Below are 21,813 nucleotides of genomic sequence, written 5' to 3' on the forward strand. Positions count from 1 at the left end.
AACAGGATGTTCACCAGAAATCAGGGTTGTAGCTGTAGCATTTGTGCAGTTTATGTCTCGCTTCACAACTTGGATGGTACTTACATCCAACAGCAACAGCACATGAATTATCTAAACCAGCTGAGCAGTGAAGCTCCCAGAACCTTCACAAAACGAAACTTGTTCCCTGAACAAAATGAAGATTCAGAGATTCTTTAAAATCTCTTTCAGGCAGTTTGACAACCCCAACAAAAGGTCCCCCTGTTCACAACGCTGCGATTTTTCTCCCAAGACTTTCACTGTAACCAGGCAAGTTTGTTCCCTTATCGTCAAGCAGGTAATTTGTTTTCCAACCTTGAATCCAGACTGGACGCAACATTTGTATGTAAACCTTTAAGGCTGGATGTGGTGTGTAGGTTATTTCAGACAGTGTTTTCATTTTTTTTTTTTCAACAATATGTTTATTGAGTTTTTAACATTTTCTGATACAATTATAACCAAAAAAAAATAAGGAGAAGTAAATTAGAAAGACAAAGCAAAACAATATAAAAAAAAAACAAAAATCATAAAAATAATACCAAACCAAAAATTCAACTAATTTCCAAAAAGTTATTGTATTATTACTGTCCATGTTAAAGAAGAATAACCAAAGGGAGTACATTGCGGTATGATTTGTTAGTCACAAATATTTTTTCAGAAAACTGCGACAATCATGAACATAGGGTGTGGTCAATTTTTTAGACATGTAACCAATGAAATATATTGTGATTTGCCCAAACACACGGGGGAAGTGGAAAGTTTGGGTTAATGTTTTCGACCGACTTTTTGACAGCTTAGATGGATAACACCGACTGAAATGACTGTCATGTTGCCTCTGGTATTAAAGGGATATACGCATAAATTTTCCTCTAAATGGGACACAAACAAATATGGGTTGGAATGAAAAATCATCTTTTGCTAGGATAACATGTTAGATGTTGGTTTTTGTTGGTGTCGTAGTGTTTTATGACATTTTTTCCATTTTTAACCAATTTAAGAATCAGTCCCATTAAACTGTCAAATGGTGTAACCACAAGAACATGACAAGAATTTCACAATTCACCTTCCTATGAGTTATGTAAACAAATATTTCCTTTCTAAACTTGATAATATGGAATTTTTTTTTGTACATACTGAGTCAGTTTGCTGTAAATATTTATGTTTCTTTCTATTTCTGGGTCAGTTGGTTTAAAACCAATTTAAATGCCATTTTTTACAGTGTAGTAGACTGATAGTCATCTTTCACCCAAGCATAACCCGGCCAATCTGCTTTCAAAGAAAACCACAAAATTTTTCAACCCATTCATACTTATACAATTTTACATCCTCACCTCTCAGATTTGCTAACTCATCATATTCAGGCAAATAATCTCCCCAAAGTTTCTTAGACAGCTTTTGCTACCTAAACATTTGCCTGTACAGTTTTTCCTCCTTATCCTAACCCTGCAGTTGCAGCTTCTAAACAAATAAACCAAAATGTTGGAAATGAATCCTGAACCATGTTTAAAAGGCTTCCTTCTCCCTCAGTTTGATGTGTAGAAATTAAGACACACTGTGTGACCCAAGAACTTGTTGTTAGGAGCTCATGTTTTTACAGATTATCTGTAATCAGGTCGCCTTGAAATCAGGAGCAGCAGTTTCAGCAGTCAAATGACCCAAAAACAAAATGTTTATCCCCCTCCCCGTCTCGGCGTACCTGAGGAGTGTGAGAAGAAAACAATGTGAGATATTAAAACGGGAGCAGAGCAGAGCAGCAGCAGCAGCCTTGCATTCCTGAAGGCTCTGACAATCCCATTTGTTGTGCCGTGGCCGAGCTGTCGTCAGGGTGTATTTTGTGGTACTTGAAAGGAACAAGGTCAAAGACAGAAGGAGCAGGTCGTTGACCTCAGGAGCCCCCCTGGATTGGTCTGAACTTCCCAACTCACCGCAGACGTTACTGAAGACACAGAAGAGATATTTTCTATTTTTGGTGGTTCATCATTCATCATGCAGCAAAAACAAATATGATCATCCTATTAAAATAATAGCCTCTATCATTTTTTGACAAAAATTAGTTTTTGGCTTAAATCATCTCTTGATAATGCTGGTCTAGCTAAAACAATCATGCTTTTATGCCCTTTAGGAAAATAGCTTAAGTCAAGAGGGTGACTGAGGCCCTTCTTTGTTCAGCTTAAATCAAAATTTTGGATTATTTAGGATAAAATGTGTGACTTGGGAAATTTAACAAGCTTTCATCATGTCGGCTGCTTCAAGAAGAAACTGAAACTTAAGTGCAGAAGAAGCTGTAAACGTAATTCTTGAATCAGTTTCAACTGCTGAGTGATTAGGTTCACTGTCATGAAGGCTAGGGTATAATGTTGTTAAGTAATTTAGTCTAAATTTCACAAGTTATAGTTTAACTACAAATTTAGCTACTTCTAGCTAGCTACCACTTCCTGGCTAACCCACTTATTTCTGTAACCAAACAATTAGCTCAAGGCGACAATCCCCCTCAAAGTTTCTAAAATGAAAGAAATGTTTTTGCTTTTTGGTAGGAGATTTTATATTATATTAGATATATTAAATATATTACTGACCTGACATTTGTTCATTTTAGGTTGGAATTAAAGGACAATTAATGGTCAGGTTTCAAAAAGTCATCAAAACTGGATGTTGAAAATGGATTAAGTTCAATAATAAGCAGCAAAGAAGACTTGGAGAAGTGAGGACTGCCTCCTGAACAGTTTGATTTATCTGACATTTGTTTAATTTTACTCAGGGTAATTTCAGTTTTGATTTTGCACTATTGCACTATGAAATTAAAGGGAAGTTTTAGCCAGGTTTATAGTTGTCTTAGTCACAGTAGAATGTTAGCAAAATTGGGCTAAGTCACTTTATTATTTCAAGATGCTATGAGGAAGATCTGTTTTAATTGCACTCCCTCGCCACCTTGTGGCCCGGAGTCTCACTAAAAGTAAATTACTTTCAGTGAGGCGTGTGTTTGTTTTGGAATTAAATGGAGATCGGATCAACAAAAATTTTCTTTGTTCAAGACAACTTTTTACTGGATACAACGCGCCGAGGTAAGGTATTTATCAGTACAGTGACGTAGCGCTACTGTTTGAAACGTGACATTGCAGACGTTGTAGCAGCCGCTAACTAGCTAACTAGGCTGTTAGCGACATTGTCAGCCCAATGCTCTGACGTATCTATAGGCTAACGTGACAACAAGTGAACACTGTCAGTTTGTAAGTAGTTTAGTAGCCGTTTATATTTAGCGCAGCTGGCTGCTCGGTGCTTTAAGACATGTCTGTAATGTGTAACGTTAGTAAATCCTGGTTATGTCCTGCCAGTCATCTACCAAGCAGAGCTAACGTAACCTCACTCTTCATTTTATTGATAAACTCTCAAGTTTGAACAGACCACTGCAGAATAACTGCTGACTGTGGGTTGGAATGAACATTAGCATAAAACAGTTTAGCGCCTGTGTTATAGGGCGATACAGCCCGAGCTAAAGGCTAATTAGCTTTTTTCTGCCATTGTGTCCTTTTTCTGTCTGACAGTTAGGCTCCTGTGTCCACCAAAATTAGTCTTAGAAATTATTTTTAGCTGAGAAAAACACAGGAAGCTAAGAATTAGCAATTTAAAATAACCTGTAACCAGCAATATTGGTGCTGATAATCTCATTTTAAAGTGTGGATTATAATCAGGCATATATCTAGAAGGGAGCCTTTTTAAGCCCCTTTAATGTTACATGATTGAAATGGTAAATAGATATCATATGCTCTGTAGTTTTCCCAAATACTTGAAAAAAAAAGACTTAGGCCATTATTTTAACAGGGTGGCGATAATACAGTTCATGCTCTATTCTTTGACTTTCAATAATTAAAAGAGTTAATTTATGCATTTTAAACCAATCCTTCCTCTCTTTTCACCAACCTGCCCTGACCTCTGCAGCAACAACAAACATCCTGCGACTCTTTAATTCAGCCCAAAGAGCTCCAGTTGGAGAGGGAGGCAGAGACTGAAGAACAGCTATTTCAGGCAAGTGCAACTTGAGATTCAGATGTTCAAGGAGAGCAAAATCCCCTCGGGGAAGATTATGGAGGGCTGTTTGACATAAAAGGTCCTTGAGTCTATTCCACCTAATGTATATTCTGACTTTACATTACTGGATATTTAAGCTGAATTATCTCTAATACATCTTTTTGATGCCTTCACAGTTCATCCCCACTGATTTATGCAGCGATTATACTCACTGAAAAGGTTGGAATGATTCTGATATTGTGGATATAAAGTGGATATAGGAGACTAACTATAGGTGTCCTACATGATCCAGTGATCCACTGTAAGAGGGTGACACTTGAGTTATTTAACGCCTGCGTTAGTTAATCCTGACAGGAGAACATATTAAGCAAACAGGAGCAGATCCTCTCCATCCTCTTTCCCACGACTCAAACATGTGAGGTGTCAGACGGATGCTTGTGTTCAGAAGTGGAGCTAAGTGCAAAAACTTCTCAGCGATTAGACTGATGTGAAGCAGCTTCATGTAAAAATAAAGCACCTCTCCATCTAAAAGTCTGAGGAGAGATATAAATGATAACACACGAGCGGGACTTGATGGTTTCTAGCAGTTTCCACGAATCAGGGTCAAAGGGGGATAGTCCAAAATAAGCCACAACATTAGAGGCAAAGTCAGGGGAAGTTTTAAGCCTGCAGGAACTGATATACCGTCATTATAAAAGCTTTAAGACCTGCCGGGCCTGGAAGTGCTGCAGATGATCTCTGGTGTAGTGCAGGTCAGCGTCTGATTATACCCAGCTCTAAATGTGATCACAGCTATGTACAGTTGGATCCTGGATTTGATGAGGAGCCAATATAAAGAAGATCAGGTTCACCGCTTTTTACAACGTGTGACAATCCACAGGGATGGCTCTGGGAACGAGTTACAAGAGCAGGACGGGATGAAATTAAAGTGTATATTTCTATAACCATTAATCATCTCCATAACTTCTTTCACTACCCGGACGTCAGCAAACTTTTAAGCTCGGAAAAAAACGGAGCAAAGAAGCTGAAGAAGGCAGCGTCCTGGAGCCAAGCTTCTCCATCTGCAGCAGCAACTTTAAGCTTTACCTCAAAACGAGCAACAGATATGAAGCTATAGAGAGCGCTTCATTGAATGTAGAAATACACATCTGTGTGATGACGTCATGAACATGGCGGCTTGTTGTAGCCTGAGGCTGAACGTAAAAAGCAGATGTCGGCTGATGCCGAGAACTGTCGCTTACAAAACTAGAAAAACACTCAAAGAGCACAGACCTCCACCAAGCATATTGTGGTTGTCACCAACACTTTATTCCTACTTTAATGTTATACTCCCTTTCAGCAGACTGTCTGCTACAATTTGGTGTTATTTGCAGGTTTGTACGATAATTTGTTTCCTGACAGTGTTGAAAATTATGATGACCCAGTACATATTTCATATTCTAGATCTTAGTATCCAGAATATTTCCAGGATCTGGTTCGTGCTTTTACATCTGCCAGAAATTATGGTGACCTTGTCTTGTATTGTTTTGCAAAGCAATCCGACCATTTATGGCGGAGTTATATACACATATGGTGAAAACAGCCCAATCTCACAATGAAAAAAGTCCTGGATCCAAACCGTGATCCGGGTCACCTCCAGAATTTAATCACCCCTTCTTTATCCCATTTTGAACATTTCCTGAACATTGAATCAAGATCTGTTTGTTACTTTTTGAGTTATGTTGTTCACAGATGAACAAACAGGCCGACTCTCCCAAAAACATAACCTCCTAGGCGGAGGTAGTCAGCAAGCCTAATATGTGACAAGCAGCAAAGGTCAGAGGTCATCACGACTCACATCGCTTAAATATGGTGACTGGTGGGTGTCAGACGATTTACAAAAATCTACAAAAGCTACAACACAAATGCAATGGAAGTTAAAAAGGTTAGTTATCCCAATAAATGCAGAAAAGTGGCGAAAATAAGTAAATGATTATCTTTTTTAACTTCATCTATGATTAAAAAAAAAGCTTTGTTTGGGATTCACCTCGTAATATTCTACATAGTACTTATATTTTTTTATTTACCAGAAAAATACATCATCTTGTATTTAGCTCTATGAATCAAAAGCGTTAGCATTGAAGCTATATTTATCATAGCTGAAGGTAAAAAAAGAAAACAGTCATTTGCTGACTTTTACAACTTTTCTGTGTCTATTAGTGTAACTCTCCTCTTAACTTCCGTTGTGGCTGCACATCCGTTGCGTTGTAGCTTTTGCATTTGTTTTTGCTCTTGCGTTTGTGTTGTTGCTTTTGCAAGCTGGCTAACACCTACTGGCCACCATACTAAAACATGAAACTCATGTACCGTAAATACAGCGTGTTTGTATGATGTCATTTTTTGTAGCTTCAGGCATTTTTATATCCTGTTCCTGTTGGTAAACTGGAATCCCTGCCTTCAAAATAAAAGCCCAAAGTTGGTTCCAACAGTCAACTCAAAACAGTGGAAACTCAAATCATGAATCACAGAAAGAAACGTTTGTATCTTTTGAAGTGGTCCTTTACTGTGATAAAAAAATAAATAAATACAAAATTTACAAGATTGTTTTTGTGCCAGGCAGTAAACACTGTTACACTTTAGCAACGTGGCTCTGATGGAGAGTCTTTGGATTTTCAAGCCAGCCTCTAGTGGACACTTGAGAAACTGCAGCTTAATTTTTCACTGTGTTATTGGGTTTATGATATCACTGTTCTCTTTAAAACACTTTAAAAAAAAGATAAAGGTATCAAACAAATGTTTCAGTTTTTAAGACTTCAGAGGGAGGCAGTCTCTCGCTGAAACATCCCTCAGCGCTGAGCGCTTTCTTCATAATGTAATTGGGGTCACGGCTGTCAAACTGTGAAAGACACTTTTTATTCAAACCTTTGGACATGTTCCAAAACATTTGCTGACTTCCCGTCTCATCCTTCACTCTGCTCCCTTTTTAATACGCGATGTGACAGCGTCTTCCTTCAAAGTGAAAGTCCTTATCTTGCTGTTTCACATGAATACATCCATGCTTTCATTTTTTGACTAAGAATAGTAAGGTGACACCGTTGTTTGGGGCGATGACAGAGAGTAATGGGCTGTCCCAGTACGGGGGGTGAACTCAGACTGGATTGGCCTGCATAGTTTCAAAGACAGAGCCCCGGGGAATCGCATGCTTCAGTCGCCATATGCTCCATGCAGACTGAACAACAGGAGCCAGACCGGGGGACACTGTAATGTGAGCCCATCAAAAACTATTTGAATTTCAAAAACATGTTGTTCCACTGATCTCAGGCTTCAAATCACAGGAAACAGGTGCTGTGCTTGAATCATTGACTCTCTGGTTACATTTTTAATTTTGTTTTGTTTTTCAAGAAGCAGTGGGGCTTATTAGCTCTGCTTGTGCACCCTTTTCTGGGATGTGTGAAAATCATTTTTTCAGACAAATTTTGATTAAAAAAAAATCCCTAACAGGTCTCATGTTGAAAGTTGTCAAAAATAAGACTGTATTTACAGTTGTGTGACACCCAAGGGGCATTTCTGGGTGTCTTAAAACAGAATTATTTCTTGATATCTGTAAACTAAAATAAAAAATAAAAAATAACATAGCCTGGATCCAAAACTACTTTTCAGCTATTGGATGCACAAATGTTGAAGTTTAAAATGATGGATGCCTCTCTCCTGCATCCACAGAGGGTTTTTCTAGCGTGTCAGCAGAACTCCTCAGCCAGAAATAAGCATCTAGAAACAGATCACATCAATCAAAGCCGGCAGAAACCTGCTGCTCCTCCTCCCTATCTTTTTCGCTCCACTTTCATACTTTGAAGTTTTGGCTCTCAGTCGTCGAGGTCACAGACGTTCTGCCCTGTTGTTGACTCTTGGATTGTTAAACGAGGTTTTGGCAACAGCAAAACACGTTAAATTAGTGACTGGAGCCAGAATCCGACGCAGGCAAGCGAAGCAGCAGTCCATAAATTCTGGTCCAGAGGGTTCCACACATTGGTTTCAGTGCTCGCTGATCCTGTTGAGTCAGAGGAACGCTGCGAACAAAGAGAGGTCTGAGCTGCTGCCATAAAGCAAAGGATGATGGGAGAACTTCTAGGTGACATTATGAGTTGTTTTACCTTTGCATGCAGCTCACCTTTCAGGTATTTCATGAGAGCTGTAAAACATATAACAGACACATGACAATGAAGCTTTACATCCACAGCTGCAGTTTTTGCTCGGTGTGATTCAGAGCAGGTTTACGCTTTCAAAACACGACCAGAGAGAAACCTGCTGAGGTACAACACAGAATGCTGACTAAAGTTTAAAACACAAGCAATTCTCTGCATCACAGGACATAAATATTTATTACTCTGATAATAAAATGGCACTTTTAGACGCTTTGAAGAGAGACTGGAGACTGCAGGCCGTTCCTGGTCTGTCAGCAGCCTCTGCTGGTCTGAGACGTGTCAGTGCATCCAGAAAACTCCCATCACTCAGTCCATGAAAGAGGTGTCATGTTTATGTGATGTAAAGAAACTGTGATACATATTTTATATGACTGACATTAAACCACTGATCTTAAAATATTCATCAAAAACATACTTCACATGACTTAAAGCGGTGTATAGAGAAAGATTCATGGCTGTCCAAAGCAAACAACAGCTCTTGAAGCTAAAAGCACATTATTCCTCTGCACTGTAACAGCTCTTCATGTCTTTAAGGTGAATTATTCATCCTGTACTGCCTCCTTTGCTGGAGGCAGAATATAGAGCACCACTAAGCTGAAATTTAGCAGTCCTAAAATAGAAACTAACCTCTTTATTTCACCAAGAAGAACAAACTGAAAATATAATTTAAAAAATGCTTTTGACAGGTACAAGACAGCAACACAAATTGCAGCCTGGTTCATTAGCTGAATTCTGTCAACAGGCATGAACTTAGAGAGAAAACAAAGAGCTAAAAATATTTATTCAAAGAGTACAGCAGTGACAGCAGAGTAACATCCAGAAACACACAAAGCTGAAACCTGGAATAAAGAAACATCTTTACAGGTATTAGTAAACAAAATGTAAACAAGTTGGCCGTCACAAACAGCGCATAACTCAGCATTCAAAATCAACCAAATCATCTGTTTTCCTCTGCGTGTTTCTCCCTCTTTCCTTCTCTTATGTCTTTTTGTGTCTGTGTTTTCATACAGTTTCCATAAGTACAGAAGCATTAATCTGGCTTGTATCTATAAATTCACTTTATTAGAAATTGCCCTCTGCTTTTTTTTGTTAATTGAAGCAAACAAAGCTTGTTTGAAACTATAATGGAATAAAATATGACGTTATTCTGAGTTAACAAACCTTGTTTTCTTGTGATATTAGGATATTTTTGTGCAATCTACAACTTATAACAGTACACTAGTCTACATTTTAACTTGTTTTCTTTTTCTTAGTATTGAAAAACCATCAAATGCCCTCTCCCCTCCTACAATTAAAAGGTCCAACACATTGTCAGGAATCTATCACACCCAATTCCTCACCTGTTTGAAATACTGCAACTAGGCTGAAGAGTTAGGACAATGAAAACCAGGATAATCAGATTGTAAAAAAGTTTTGACTTAACTTAAAAAGTGCAATCGCTGGGGTCTGTAAAATAGTGTAAATGCTGATTGTGTATGTGTGTTTATTGATAGTTTTATTTATTTATTCATTTATTTCTATTATTATAGATTTACACTTTTACCTTCTTTTTGCCATCTTTTAGCACTGACACGATTTGCATTTCAGTTCCGTTTGACAATGTACAATGACATGATAGATGTATTCTATTATATCCTTGTCTATTGTACAGCTACATGTTGATTAAGGGCTGATTAAATCGCGCTAACAGCCTTCGTCGTCATCATGACAGAAAAATGGGTACAGAAACACTGCGGTGAGAAATAGCATGCATTTGAGACTTTTATTTTGTTAAACTACTCCGGAAGCGCTCACGTTGTTGTTTACAAAGAACTTGACAGTCTCTTCCGGTGTCCATAGCTGTCGAGATGGCTCGTCCATTACGATCAAATATCGCCGTAGTTTTTACTGTTTTATTCGCCGTTTACACTAACTTTGTATGCTGCAATAACGGTAGGAGGGTGAGTATTAAAATTTATTATCTTGATCTCACTAACAAATAGCGGTTAATCAGAAATTTAACCTTTTTAGCAATGCTAATTAGCATTAGCTCGAACCGGCTGCGGGCTAACTGTAACGTTTCCTGACAGGTCGGTGATGCCATCGATGCTGAATTCAGTGGTTTCTCTGTGCCTCTTGATCATTCATTTGAAGTTGGTAAGGACTTCTGTTTTAAATGAGCTTGTTCACTTTATAAATGTGTTATTCGTGTTGTTGGTTAGCATAGCTGAGCAGCATCCAGTGGTGACGCCATGAATGGATGCTAAAACCTTTAAACTACACCTCATTCACACCTTTCTGTTATTATTTTTATGCCGCTAGAAATGTATTCATCCTGTTTAGCAGTGAGAACTGTCTACTTTGCTATGAAATTGATTGCTATTTTTTTTAAAGAATAACAGCACATTTATCAACTTGATGTCCTGTTATACTCCTCTTGTCTTCCTCTCAATAATTCGTCTCCTTCGTGTTTCAGATGATGTAGCAAACTTCAGGGTACGTGGAGCTCTGTTGTTGAAAGCTGGCAGAGAGCCCAGCGTGTCACTTAGTCAGAACCAGCTTTCAGAAGACGACCGGATCAAACTGAAGGTAATACTAAATGAAACGGACTTACATGTGGTTTTCAGTCTGATAAGTGAAGCTTGATCCTCCATCTCTAACACGCTTGTTATGAATGTCTCCACAGGAAGTGGCTGCAGTGGACGGTCTGTACAGAATCAGAGTGCCTCGTGTTTTCCTGCAGGCAGATCGACAGACAGACCGCCAGATGGAAGGGTACCTCACTGCGTTTGTTCGAGCTGTACGTATAGCTTCGGATGATATTGACACATACAGTATATTCAGTTTTACAGACCCTTCTTGTTATTTTGCGTTACATTAAAATTAAATAGAACTACACAATGTGTACACTGGAATAACATCTCAGGCAGTGATGATCTGAATTATTCACATCTCAGCATGTAAACAAAGAATTCTAAAGAGAACACACATTTACACATGTGTTAATGTTAATCATGGTTATACTCAATAGGAATAGACTTATTCACCTCTTTCAGCTCCAAGAATGACTGGTGTATTTAGATTAACGTTTTCATCTGTACAATACATATTTAAAGTCACATTCTTTTTAGGATTTCTTCAAATGTTCACAGCTCAGTGCTAAAAGCTACTACCCATAGATTTGATTTCCAAGCATTTATGTCAAGGATAATATTTAGTAATTTAGAGGATGTGGAATTATGAATCTCAACAGTGAGACAACACTCCAGCTTTGCAGGTGACCCACCTTAAAAATAAATAAGGCCTTAATATAAACTTATATAAACTTGCCTTAAAGTGATACTCCGGGATGGAACAAGTTGGGTCATATCACAAGGTTTAGGGCAGAAATTACCCCTACAGCAGTGTTTTTGTGCAGCAGAAGCCCAGGGCGCACGCACCAAACACCCCCTCCCTGCTCCTCTGCTGGTTTCCTCTGCACTCAGACGGGGCCATTTTTTACTTGACCAAAAACACAAATAAACAGACTCCCACCCAAAAAATCTAATATCGGTCTGCATTCACGCTTTATTTAGAGAATTTTCAGCTCGTTACTTTCACACAAAAACACCGCTAAATAAGGCTCTAGTTCTCAACGTGTCGTAAAACGGCGCTACCTCCGCTGCAGAGCCACAGCTGGCTACGAGGCGCTCGCTGCTCAGTGTATCAGTCCCAAGCAGCGTGCCCCCAAGTGCCAGATATAGACATACGCAGGTAGTCTGCGTATGTCTCTTCAGTCAGAGTCTGTTTATTTGTGTTTTTGGTCAAGTAAAATATGGCCCTGTCTGAGTCCAGAGGAAACCGGCAGAGGAGCAGGGAGGGGGTGTTTGGTGCGTGCGCCCTGGGCTTCTGCTGCACAAAAACACTGCTGTAGGGGTAATTTCTGCCCTAAACCTTGTGATGGGATCCAACTTGTTCCATCCCGGAGTATCACTTTAAGGCAAGTTAATTTATAGAGCACAATTCATACACAAGGCAATTCAAAGTTCTTTATTGCTAAAATAAAATAAAACCGCAAAAGGAAAAAAAAAAAAGAATTTCATTACAAAAAAATAAATAAATAACAAGAATTTATTAATTAAATTAAAAGAGGTGCAGATGAAATGCTTTCACATGTCATATGCAAAGCTAAATACACACAAGTCAAAACACAAATACATATAAGCTCAATTATATGAACTGTAAACTACTTATTGTACAATTTCTAGTCTTTCTAGTCTTGATGTATTTGAGTACAGAAGTGAAAATTGCATCATGTTACAATATTTTTCTGTGAGGCTGTCTTGGATTTCTCCCTAATCTTATATTTCTACTCTTCAATAAAAGCGGCTGTCATGCATCTTGTTCCCCCGGGGCGTCATTAAAGAATTTCTGATGCTATTTCTTCCCTCTCTTTTCTTCAGTGCGCCATGGTTGAGTCCCATCTGAGCGACGTCATCACCCTCCACACCGACGTCTCTGGGTACCTCATTGGCATCTCCATAGTAACGCTCCCTGGAGCCTGCAGGGGCACTGAGGTGGAAGATGAAGTCGATCTTGAGGTTTTCAACACAACGCTCAGCATCATGGCTCCTGTCAATGCACCAGGGTCAGTACTTTATTTGTTAAATTAAATGAACTACAGCGATGCCATCCCTCAGCAACTGTCAGCTGGAGTGAAACCCTCTTGGGTGGCTTCTTTCGATGTCTTTGATTCAGTTATATTTATCTTTGTAAAGCAGCTTTACATCATTTCCCCCACAGGTAACACGAGTCTCTCTGCTTTTTGAACACAACCCTCTGTTTTGGGGTTTGTTTGAATACTAATTGCCTGCTTTCCTCCAGACCCGAGACGGCTCTGTTCCTGGAACGAATGGAGCAGGAATCTGAGAAGAAAGGGAAGAATCCACAGGAGCAGAAGTCTTTCTTTGCTAAATATGTAAGTACTCCCACAGAAAACTGAAAAGTGCTGATAAGGCTGGCAGGCTGTGCCTCCAGACACACTCTGCCTTTGGTAATTGTGCTCTGATCTCTGTAATAGCTCATACAGTTAATGAATACATAAAAATGCTTATTAAGTTCATCTATTTTTCAGCTCTTTCAGAACCACTAACTTTTTACACACAACTAGCCTGCAGCATGTGGTAAATACGGGATAAAGGGCGCTTGAGTGCTGTTAGGGAAAGTCTCCTTAAAGCTAAAGAGTGGAATATTTTTGTTTTTATTTCACGCTGGGATCCATTAATTCTCTTGTTAAAAATGTATATTTAACAGCTGCCGTCAGTTCGTTTTGGAAACAGAAACTTGTGTTTCTCAGAGTTTGATTTTATGTTGCATCACAACAGGCACAGTGTGTAAACACATCACAGAAGCCACACACTTACATAGAGTTTTGGCTCTACACATTACCACTGTCTCCCACCCATCCCTACTCTGTTACTCTCTCTGACAGTGTAAGGAGAAATGACTTCACCTACATGTTTTACACACAGCTGATGAGCTGTAATATAAGGGTGGGAGAAAATATCAAAATTGGGATTCTTGGTCAAAAAATATTTTGTTTTTTTCAAATTCTTCATTTCAGTCTTTGTTTATAAACTGGATTGGAAAAAAGTTACAACTCTTCTCCAGCAGGGGGTGAAATGTTTCTTTCTGACTGACATGATGTGCATTTTATGTGAAAATATGGCTCCTGATATAGTCTGTAGACATTTAAATATATTATCGTAAATATCGCAGAATTGCAATTTAAATCAAATCAGCACTAGAGAAAGACCGATATGGAATTTTTGGGGCCGATACCGATATTTGAAGCCGATGTTCATTTGCCAACAAAGTGAAAATATTGGTGTAAAAAATTTGAACAATATAGACTCCAACACTTAACTGCAATCAAATACCTTCACGCATATGTTTCATAAAGTTAAATGAAAACTTAAAAATTAATTAGCTACAGTAAATAAAGTTTTCCAAAACTTCTATGTAACTGCAAAAAACTGGACAAAATTCAGTTTGTGCTGCCTTTTACAGGCATGTAATGCAGTTGAATTAATTTTCTGTTTGGTTTTATGTGAGTGACTTTAAATTACCATCTAGGGCTTCCATAGTGTAGACTGGAGCTTGACTGATATAGGGTTTTTGGGGCCGATGCCGATACCGGGGGCAAAAAAAAAGCCGATATCCAATATATCGGCCGATATTCAACATATCGGCCGATATATATATATATATATATATATATATATATATATATATATATATATATATATATATATATATATATATATATATGTATATATATATATATATATATACATGTATATATATATGTATATATATATATATATATATATATATATATATATATATATATATATAATGAATTAATTGACACTGGATATATACTGCATATAATCACAGATCATTATAATACCCATATGATTCAAGACAGAGACAGAACACTATTAAATTAAAACAAGAAACTTTAATCATAAAACTGTCAACATAAGAACTGTAGTTTAAACCAATGATAAATAAGAACAAGCTGTAAACACAAAAATAAATAAATAAGTCAAACTGTAAACACCTTAAATAAATAAGTCAAACTTTAAACACAGTAAGTATAAAAAAAATAAAAATGTAAACACGCAATGAGCAACTTACACTACGTTAAAACGCCATATTATAGTCTTACATTAGATAATGGCAGACGGAGGGGGCGGGCACTCGGGCAGTGTGCAGCCCAACACGTAGACACAGGAGCAGGAGCGACAGAATCTCCATGGAGCAAAAATTTTTATAATCGGCTACATTTTGGTCGATGTCGATTAATTGGTGACAGGCATAATCGGCCCAATTAATCAGCCTGATTAATCAGTCGGGCTCTAGTGTAGACAGGGAGAAATTCTGTGCAAAGAAGCATCAAAGCCAAATCAACACAGTTTTGAAATGGTTTCATATTGGCTGTCAGATAAAATAAAAAAAAAGGCAGATACTGATTTGCCCCAAAATGCCAAATATCGGCCCCGATAATGGGCCTGGCTGATAATCGGTCTATCCCTAATCAGCACCCCAAAAATCGGAATCCAACTGCGTGAATAGCTTATCGTCCCAGCCCTACTGTAATAAGACTGTAACTATCACACCTTCATCTGTGAAAGCATCAAGTTTGATGCTGCTGACTCAAACCTGAAATCACAGAGTCGTGCAAGATAATTCTGTCTAAAGAATTCATCTTTTAAACCAGTAGTGTAACTCTGTTGACTGATGGAGTAAAAACATCTCCCAGGATCTCAGACTCTCTCGTGGCTCCTCTCCTCCAGCTGTTTGTTGCTCTGTGCTGTGTATGTATGTGTGTGTTTGTGTGTGTTGACTCGGTGCTGTGCTATGTTCCAGTGGTATTTGATTCTGGGAGGAGCAATCTTCCTCATGGTCACCAATTCGGCACAGCCCCCAGCAGGGGGAGGAAGAGAGCAGAGCTGAATCCCACTGAAGTACTGTTTTCTTACTTGTGGCTCGTTCTGTCCCCCTTCCTCCTCTTGTGTTTCTCTCCTCAGTAATAAAACTAACTGAAACCTGCTGCCTTCTTTCCTACACGCTGCCTCTTTTCTGCTGTTGGACAGTTTCCCTCAGGGTCATCACCAAATACATTTAAGATGGATAGATTCAAAAAGTTGTAAATCAAAAATACTTGTGCAACGAAGCTGATCTTTAAAAAAATAACAGAGAAAGTTAAATCTCTTCTGTTTGTGTTTTCTGTGTTTGGTGTTTGATCCCGGGTTTTTCCTTTTAACGCTCTCACCCACTTGAATTCTTACTTTTTCCTTTTCGTCTGTTCAGAAAATACCTTAAACCTAATCTGGGATGAACAATCTGGAAAAGTTTTCTGTGATCATCACTAAATCAGTTTACTCCAAAACAAATATTCTTGTATTCACCTCCATTTCCTCTCTTCCTTCTCATTTTCCAGTGGATGTACATCGTGCCACTTGTTCTCTTTCTGATGATGTCAGGCGCTCAGGACCAATCAGGTGGCGGAGCTGGGGGCGGAGCAGCTAATGGAGGTGGAAGATGATGGACATGTTGACGGGTGTTGATGTTGACTGTGGTGAAGATTTCTTGAACAATAACTGCTGTACATAATGCTGTCTAAGGCTAAACCATGAGTAATAATAGAGTCTGTACAGTAGAGAGGAAATATCGCGCCCTGCAGGTGACTGCATTTTTAATACTAATGTGAAAATAAAGTATTTATTACTTGACTGTCCTCCTGTTGTTTGACTCATTGTGTTTTGTCTGTAAGTAGCTGGATTAAAATCCTGTTTCAATCTGAGGGTTGGATTTAGCTGTTTGTCATCTTAAGGTGCCAGAACAAATGAAGGTGACAAACTTAGATACTTTGTGCACTTTTATGTTAAAAATGTAAAGAATCTGCTTTTCTGTGTCTCAGGATCCCTAACATCACAGGTCTAGGTGAGTCCGGGTGTCGAAGCAGTAGTTGGATGTTCGACATTTAACTATATCAGGTCACTTTAATTTTCAACTCATTTAGGTAAACCAAGGACAAAAATGTCCTCTGCCAAAAACTGGTATGAAAACACAACTGATTTTTTTCCTGTTTTATTTTTTACTAAAATCCTTCAGTTAACCTAATTCCTTGACAGAAGTACCAAGCATAAATTATGTCACATTTTTTATTTTGAATAAAAATTGTATATTAAATGAATTATTTTTCATCACATAAATCATAAATGTTGGCAAGCTGGGGATTTTTTTAAGATGAGTCTTGGACATAAGATTTGTAATTAAATTTAATTAGATGCTTCATTTTTTTTTTTGTTGTAGTCAGATTTTAATTTACAGCCCCTTAAAGACATTACAGGACAAAAATTTCTTTTACCAAAAAGTCCTAGATAAGCATGACAGATAAATATTTTTGCCTTTATTTTCCTCAGATCGTTCATTCCTCAACTTCATTCCTTAATTTAAAAAAAACACCAAATATCAAATTATTTTGTTATTATTTTGCTATAATAATAAATAATTATTATTATCATTACTATTGTTTGTCCTCTACCAGAAAATCAACAGCCTGTCAACATTTAAAATGTGGAGAAAAAATAAATAAATTTCATAAATATAAATTTATATGTATATATTTCAAAATATTTAGTATATTCTAAATCAGGACTGGAGTTGGATAAAAGATCTGTGCAAAAACATAAAAATAAAAAGACTGGAAAAAAATAATCTGTTATTTCTTTTATATAAGTTTTTGGTAGAGGATTTTTTGTATATTATATATATATATATATATATATATATATATATATATATATATATATATATATATATATATATATATATATATATATATATATATATATATATATATATATATATATATATACAATATATATATTGTAAGTTTTGCCCCTAGTGAATTATTGACCTCTGAAAAAAAGATTAAAATTTGAATTGTAAGATTTTTCATGAGAGAAACTCTCGTACAAAATATCATTTTATGTGGAATAATGAAACTATAATTGCAGCCAAATATTAAGCAAAAAATTACCCAAAATGAAAAATTACCCCTGAGGGTTTAAAGATCTTGTGTTGAGTGCTGACATGTCTCTGAAACATAATTTTAATCCCAGCCTCAGTTGATAGATCAAACTACTCAGAAACGCTTTCCTCAGCCTTGAACAGATGTTTTAGTCTTTCTCAGTTTTTATTCCTCATCCTTTGTCGTGGAATCAGCACCAGAACGACACATCCTCAGAAACAGTATGTCCCAGAGCCTGTGTGTCAACAGCTCTGATCCTCTCCCTCATGTCCGTCTGTTTTTAGTGTCCAACTGTGAGAAATATTCTCTTAGATTCAACACTTCAGCGGCCTCTGCCCCCGTCCAGTCACAGGCAGGTCTTTCTCAGAATGACCCCTGGGGTCAGACGGACACGGCGTCCTGTTCTCTGACTGATTTTCACTCCTCCTGCAGGACAACATGTGAAACAGGGAGATGGAGGAAAGAGGAGAGTTTGAGAGCATGTAGCCGGACTGTAAGCGTCATTTGTTAGTAAAGAGATCTGCCTGTGTCAGGTGGAGTCAGAGGTTACAGGCAGGAGAAGCTGGTCCACAGTTTGTGCGTTCTTATAGGTTTATATTTATAACACAATCAACTGAGCTTTTACTCCTTTTTGTATGTTTTCTCCCTCACAGTCCACCTTCCTTTCTGCCTTAAAATGTCAGATACGTGTTTTTTTCTCTGAGCAGAAATGCTGATGGATCATGGGAGGCCTATCAACATGAGCTGTGATGTATGTTCAGCTACCAGGAAGCTGCTGGGAAACTGACACTGGGACACATGACTTTTAGGAGAGGAATTATCTGTGTTTGCACAAACTCTGGAGCCGTGCATTCATGTCTGCTGCTTTCAACAAGTGCATAATTAACAGCAAATGAGGCTAAAAGTAGCACGCGTTAAAAAAGAGCATCATGTTAAAGTTCATCAACATGTTGAATTAACTTTTTTCAAAAAAAGACTGCTTGCTAGTCTTCAGTGCTGGGAGGGTATGTTTTTTCTCCTGATTTGATTCAAACTGAAACTCTTTGATATTTTTAATTATTGCGATTATTGGATTGTTTTTAAAACACCGGACCAAGTGAAAAAGTTGAATGGTGATAATTATTCTCAAAAAATGCTCTCAAATACAGTCCGTTTTGAGGATTCATTCAGGGGATCTGAAATCATGTAACCAAATAGCAAAAAAAAAAAAATTAAATGTTAAAAAAATGTGCCCTCTGCTGGAGAAAAGTGGTGGAAAGACCAAAATGTAGGATTTAAATTTGAAAAATAAATAAATAAATGAATATATATATATATATATATATATATATATATATATATATATATATATATATATATATATATATATATATATATATATATATATATATTGTTTTGTTTTGTTTTGTTTGTTTGTTTGTTTGTTTGTTTGTTTTTTTGTTTTTGTTTAGTCAAAAATAAAAAAATAAAATAAATATTGGATTGTTTTTAAAACACCAGACCAAGTGAAAAAGTTCAATGGTGATAATTATTCTCAAAAAATGCTCTCAAATACAGTCAGTTTTGAGGATTCATTCAGGGGATCCGACATCATGTTACCAAATAGAAAAAAAAAAAGAAAAAAAATATATATATATATATATATATATATATATATATATATATATATATATATATATATATATATATATATATATATATATATATATATATATATATTAATTCACCCTCTGCTGGAGAAAAGTGGTGGAAAGACCAAAATGTAGGATTTAAATTTGAAAGATAAATAAACAAATAAATTAAAAAAAAAAAATGCCAAAAAAAAAACAAAAAAACAAAAACAGGATTTTAATGTGAATCAATTTTTTTCGCCCCGTTGTAGTTTGTCTCTTCTGGCACACCATAAGTGAGTGAATGTTTTCCTGTTCTCCTAGCTGGAAATTAAGCACAGTCACTGCACCTTTTAAAGGACAATTTCAGTGCAAAACCTTTCAAACTCTTTAGTTTACAAATCAACAGGAATAACAACACACTTATTTATTTATTTATTTATTTATTTATTTATCTGTTCTTTTCTTAAAAAAAAAAAAAAAAAAGAAAAACAGTGACATGCAATCAAATGGATATTGAAGAGTTAAAACAGTAAGAAATAATTAGATATGTAGTATATTCAATTAGAACTGAAGTTGGATGTAAGATCTGAGCAAAAAAAAAAGTGGAAAAAAAAACTTTGCAGAAACATAAAAGTTTGAGATCAAACTAAGATTAGTTTGCTTATCTTTTCTTCCTGTCGCTGCATGTTTTCCTAATGAACCTTAATTAATGTTTCCCCTTTGCCCTTCCATTCCCTGCCTGTGACAGGTAAACCACTTCCTTTTTATAGCCCTCTTCCTGTTGTGTCACGAAGGAATGCAGAACATCCAACCTGCTCTGGCTGTTAATCATTATAACGCTGATTTGATTATTTGAGATGATTTATTGAACTCAGCTGATCTTTAAGTGATTAAATGTCTGTGATGATGCAGAGAGCGGTTGAGACAGGCTGTATTACAGAGGATTACTGCAGAGCAACATCAGAACACAGACCCCAGGGGGAGATTACATACATGAAACAGGTTGCCGGTCACATAGCAGCCGTAAGTCATAAATCTTGTGGCTCTGTGTTGCTGGGAGACCACCACGTGTTGGGCAGGACCCCCCTTCTTGTGCATGTGGTGATTTAGGAGCCGTTACAAGGTTAATGCTGCTGTAAAGCTGAAGGGAAGGGCTGTTGGTTTTAGCCTGTCATTTTCACACTGTAAATCTGGACGCTTGAACTTTGCACGGTTTGTTTATTAGGATAATCCGCCAGGATCTGAGACCAGAAGATGTACTTCCATTATTTTTAGGGTCACAAAGCATCAAAAGACTTTCTAAATATACCTGTAATGAAAAGCTATGACCCTTATTGGATTTATCATCATTTATTACAAGGAAGGCAGCTGTTTCACTCCAAACATACCTGCAGCCCAACTATCATTCATCAGGATTACAACCAACAAAACTTCACATCACCACCAGGGATAATCCACATTCAACACCAAACCGCTGAATCCAGTCTTTAGTCACTGTCACACAAACACACGTGGTCAGAAACTTGAAGTGCACCTGCCACGTCAATCAGAGAGCCAGGAAAGATGACGAGAAGACGTCTGGACTCGTCCCTGAAAAGCACCGCAGCAGGCCTCCACAGATTACACCCTCACACTTATTGTATACCTCGGATACACACGCTACACATGTCACGGCAGCATCATGGAAGTGTGTAATGAAGTAACGTGATCGGACATTTAACAGCCAGGCCTGCTGGTAATGCACACTGCGATATTACATGGTGAGCGTTGAGTGTATGTGTTGTGCATAGCAGCCTTGAATGCACCCAAAGGTCAGGGTACAATACTATTTAAGCCCTCTCACTGACAGCAGTAAGCAGCAGGTGTTGAAATTTGTTTTCATGCCTCACATGAAGCAGATCTGGTATTATAGGAGCCGGCGCTAAGCGGGCACTTACACTTCATTAAAATTCTTGTTTTAATAGCAGAGGGACACACGCTTTATCGTGACAGGGAGTTATTTCCTATTAAGTTAGATCAATTAAGACGCTTTGAGAGAAAGCCTGTGGACTCAGAGGCTCAGCAGAGACAGTGTACAGACTAAAACCAGCCAGGGGGAGAACTGCACTGCAGATTTATCCACGTCTTTATCACTTTTTATGGAGTTATCACCTTCTGTGTGTCCTGATGAAACAGAAAGAAAAGAAGCTTCTTCCTCTTTATTTCTGTTTCTGCACATTTAACTGAGCAGCTGTGTCATATCGGTGTCCCACTGTGGGATTTCACATTGCATTACATCTCTCAGGCTCAGGAGGAGGCGTATGTAAACACACAGCAGGAGCTCCACACACACTCAGACACAAACACCCAGACAGAAAACAGTGGAAAAAGCAGTCACATGGCAAAACACTTAAATCTTATCAAGTGTTTTTGT

General features: G+C 37.5%; 1 protein-coding gene across 2 annotated transcripts; it reads left to right on the forward strand.

The window, feature by feature from the left end:
* Nucleotides 1–10,011: 10,011 nt before the first annotated feature.
* Nucleotides 10,012–16,488, forward strand: emc10 (ER membrane protein complex subunit 10). 2 transcript variants are annotated; one of them, XM_074696683.1, is made up of 8 exons: nt 10,012–10,165; nt 10,295–10,361; nt 10,681–10,793; nt 10,891–11,004; nt 12,647–12,831; nt 13,068–13,161; nt 15,618–15,715; nt 16,192–16,488. In XM_074696683.1, exons 1-7 carry the CDS (start codon nt 10,073–10,075, stop codon nt 15,702–15,704), a joined length of 753 nt encoding a protein of 250 aa, XP_074552784.1. In that variant the 5' UTR covers nt 10,012–10,072; the 3' UTR covers nt 15,705–15,715; nt 16,192–16,488. The 2 variants fall into 2 exon arrangements, with proteins under 2 accessions (XP_074552784.1, XP_074552783.1); XM_074696682.1 differs by lacking the exon at nt 15,618–15,715.
* The last annotated feature ends 5,325 nt before the right edge of the window (nt 16,489–21,813 follow it).

This window comes from Halichoeres trimaculatus, unplaced genomic scaffold (assembly GCF_033239565.1).
Source record: "Halichoeres trimaculatus isolate MK-OKI-2021-1 unplaced genomic scaffold, fHalTri1.1 fHalTri1_scaffold_20, whole genome shotgun sequence".
Classification (NCBI taxonomy): Eukaryota; Metazoa; Chordata; class Actinopteri; order Labriformes; family Labridae; genus Halichoeres; species Halichoeres trimaculatus.

What these genes read in the sequence shown, in the direction of transcription:
- emc10 (XM_074696682.1), top strand. Translation starts at nt 10,073, where the DNA reads ATGGCTCGTCCATTACGATCAAATATCGCCGTAGTTTTTACTGTTTTA. An exon ending in GCTGCAATAACGGTAGGAGG is followed by an intron (nt 10,166 to 10,294) that starts GTGAGTATTAAA and finishes GTTTCCTGACAG; the next exon opens with GTCGGTGATGCCATCGATGC. An exon ending in ACGACCGGATCAAACTGAAG is followed by an intron (nt 10,794 to 10,890) that starts GTAATACTAAAT and finishes ATGTCTCCACAG; the next exon opens with GAAGTGGCTGCAGTGGACGG.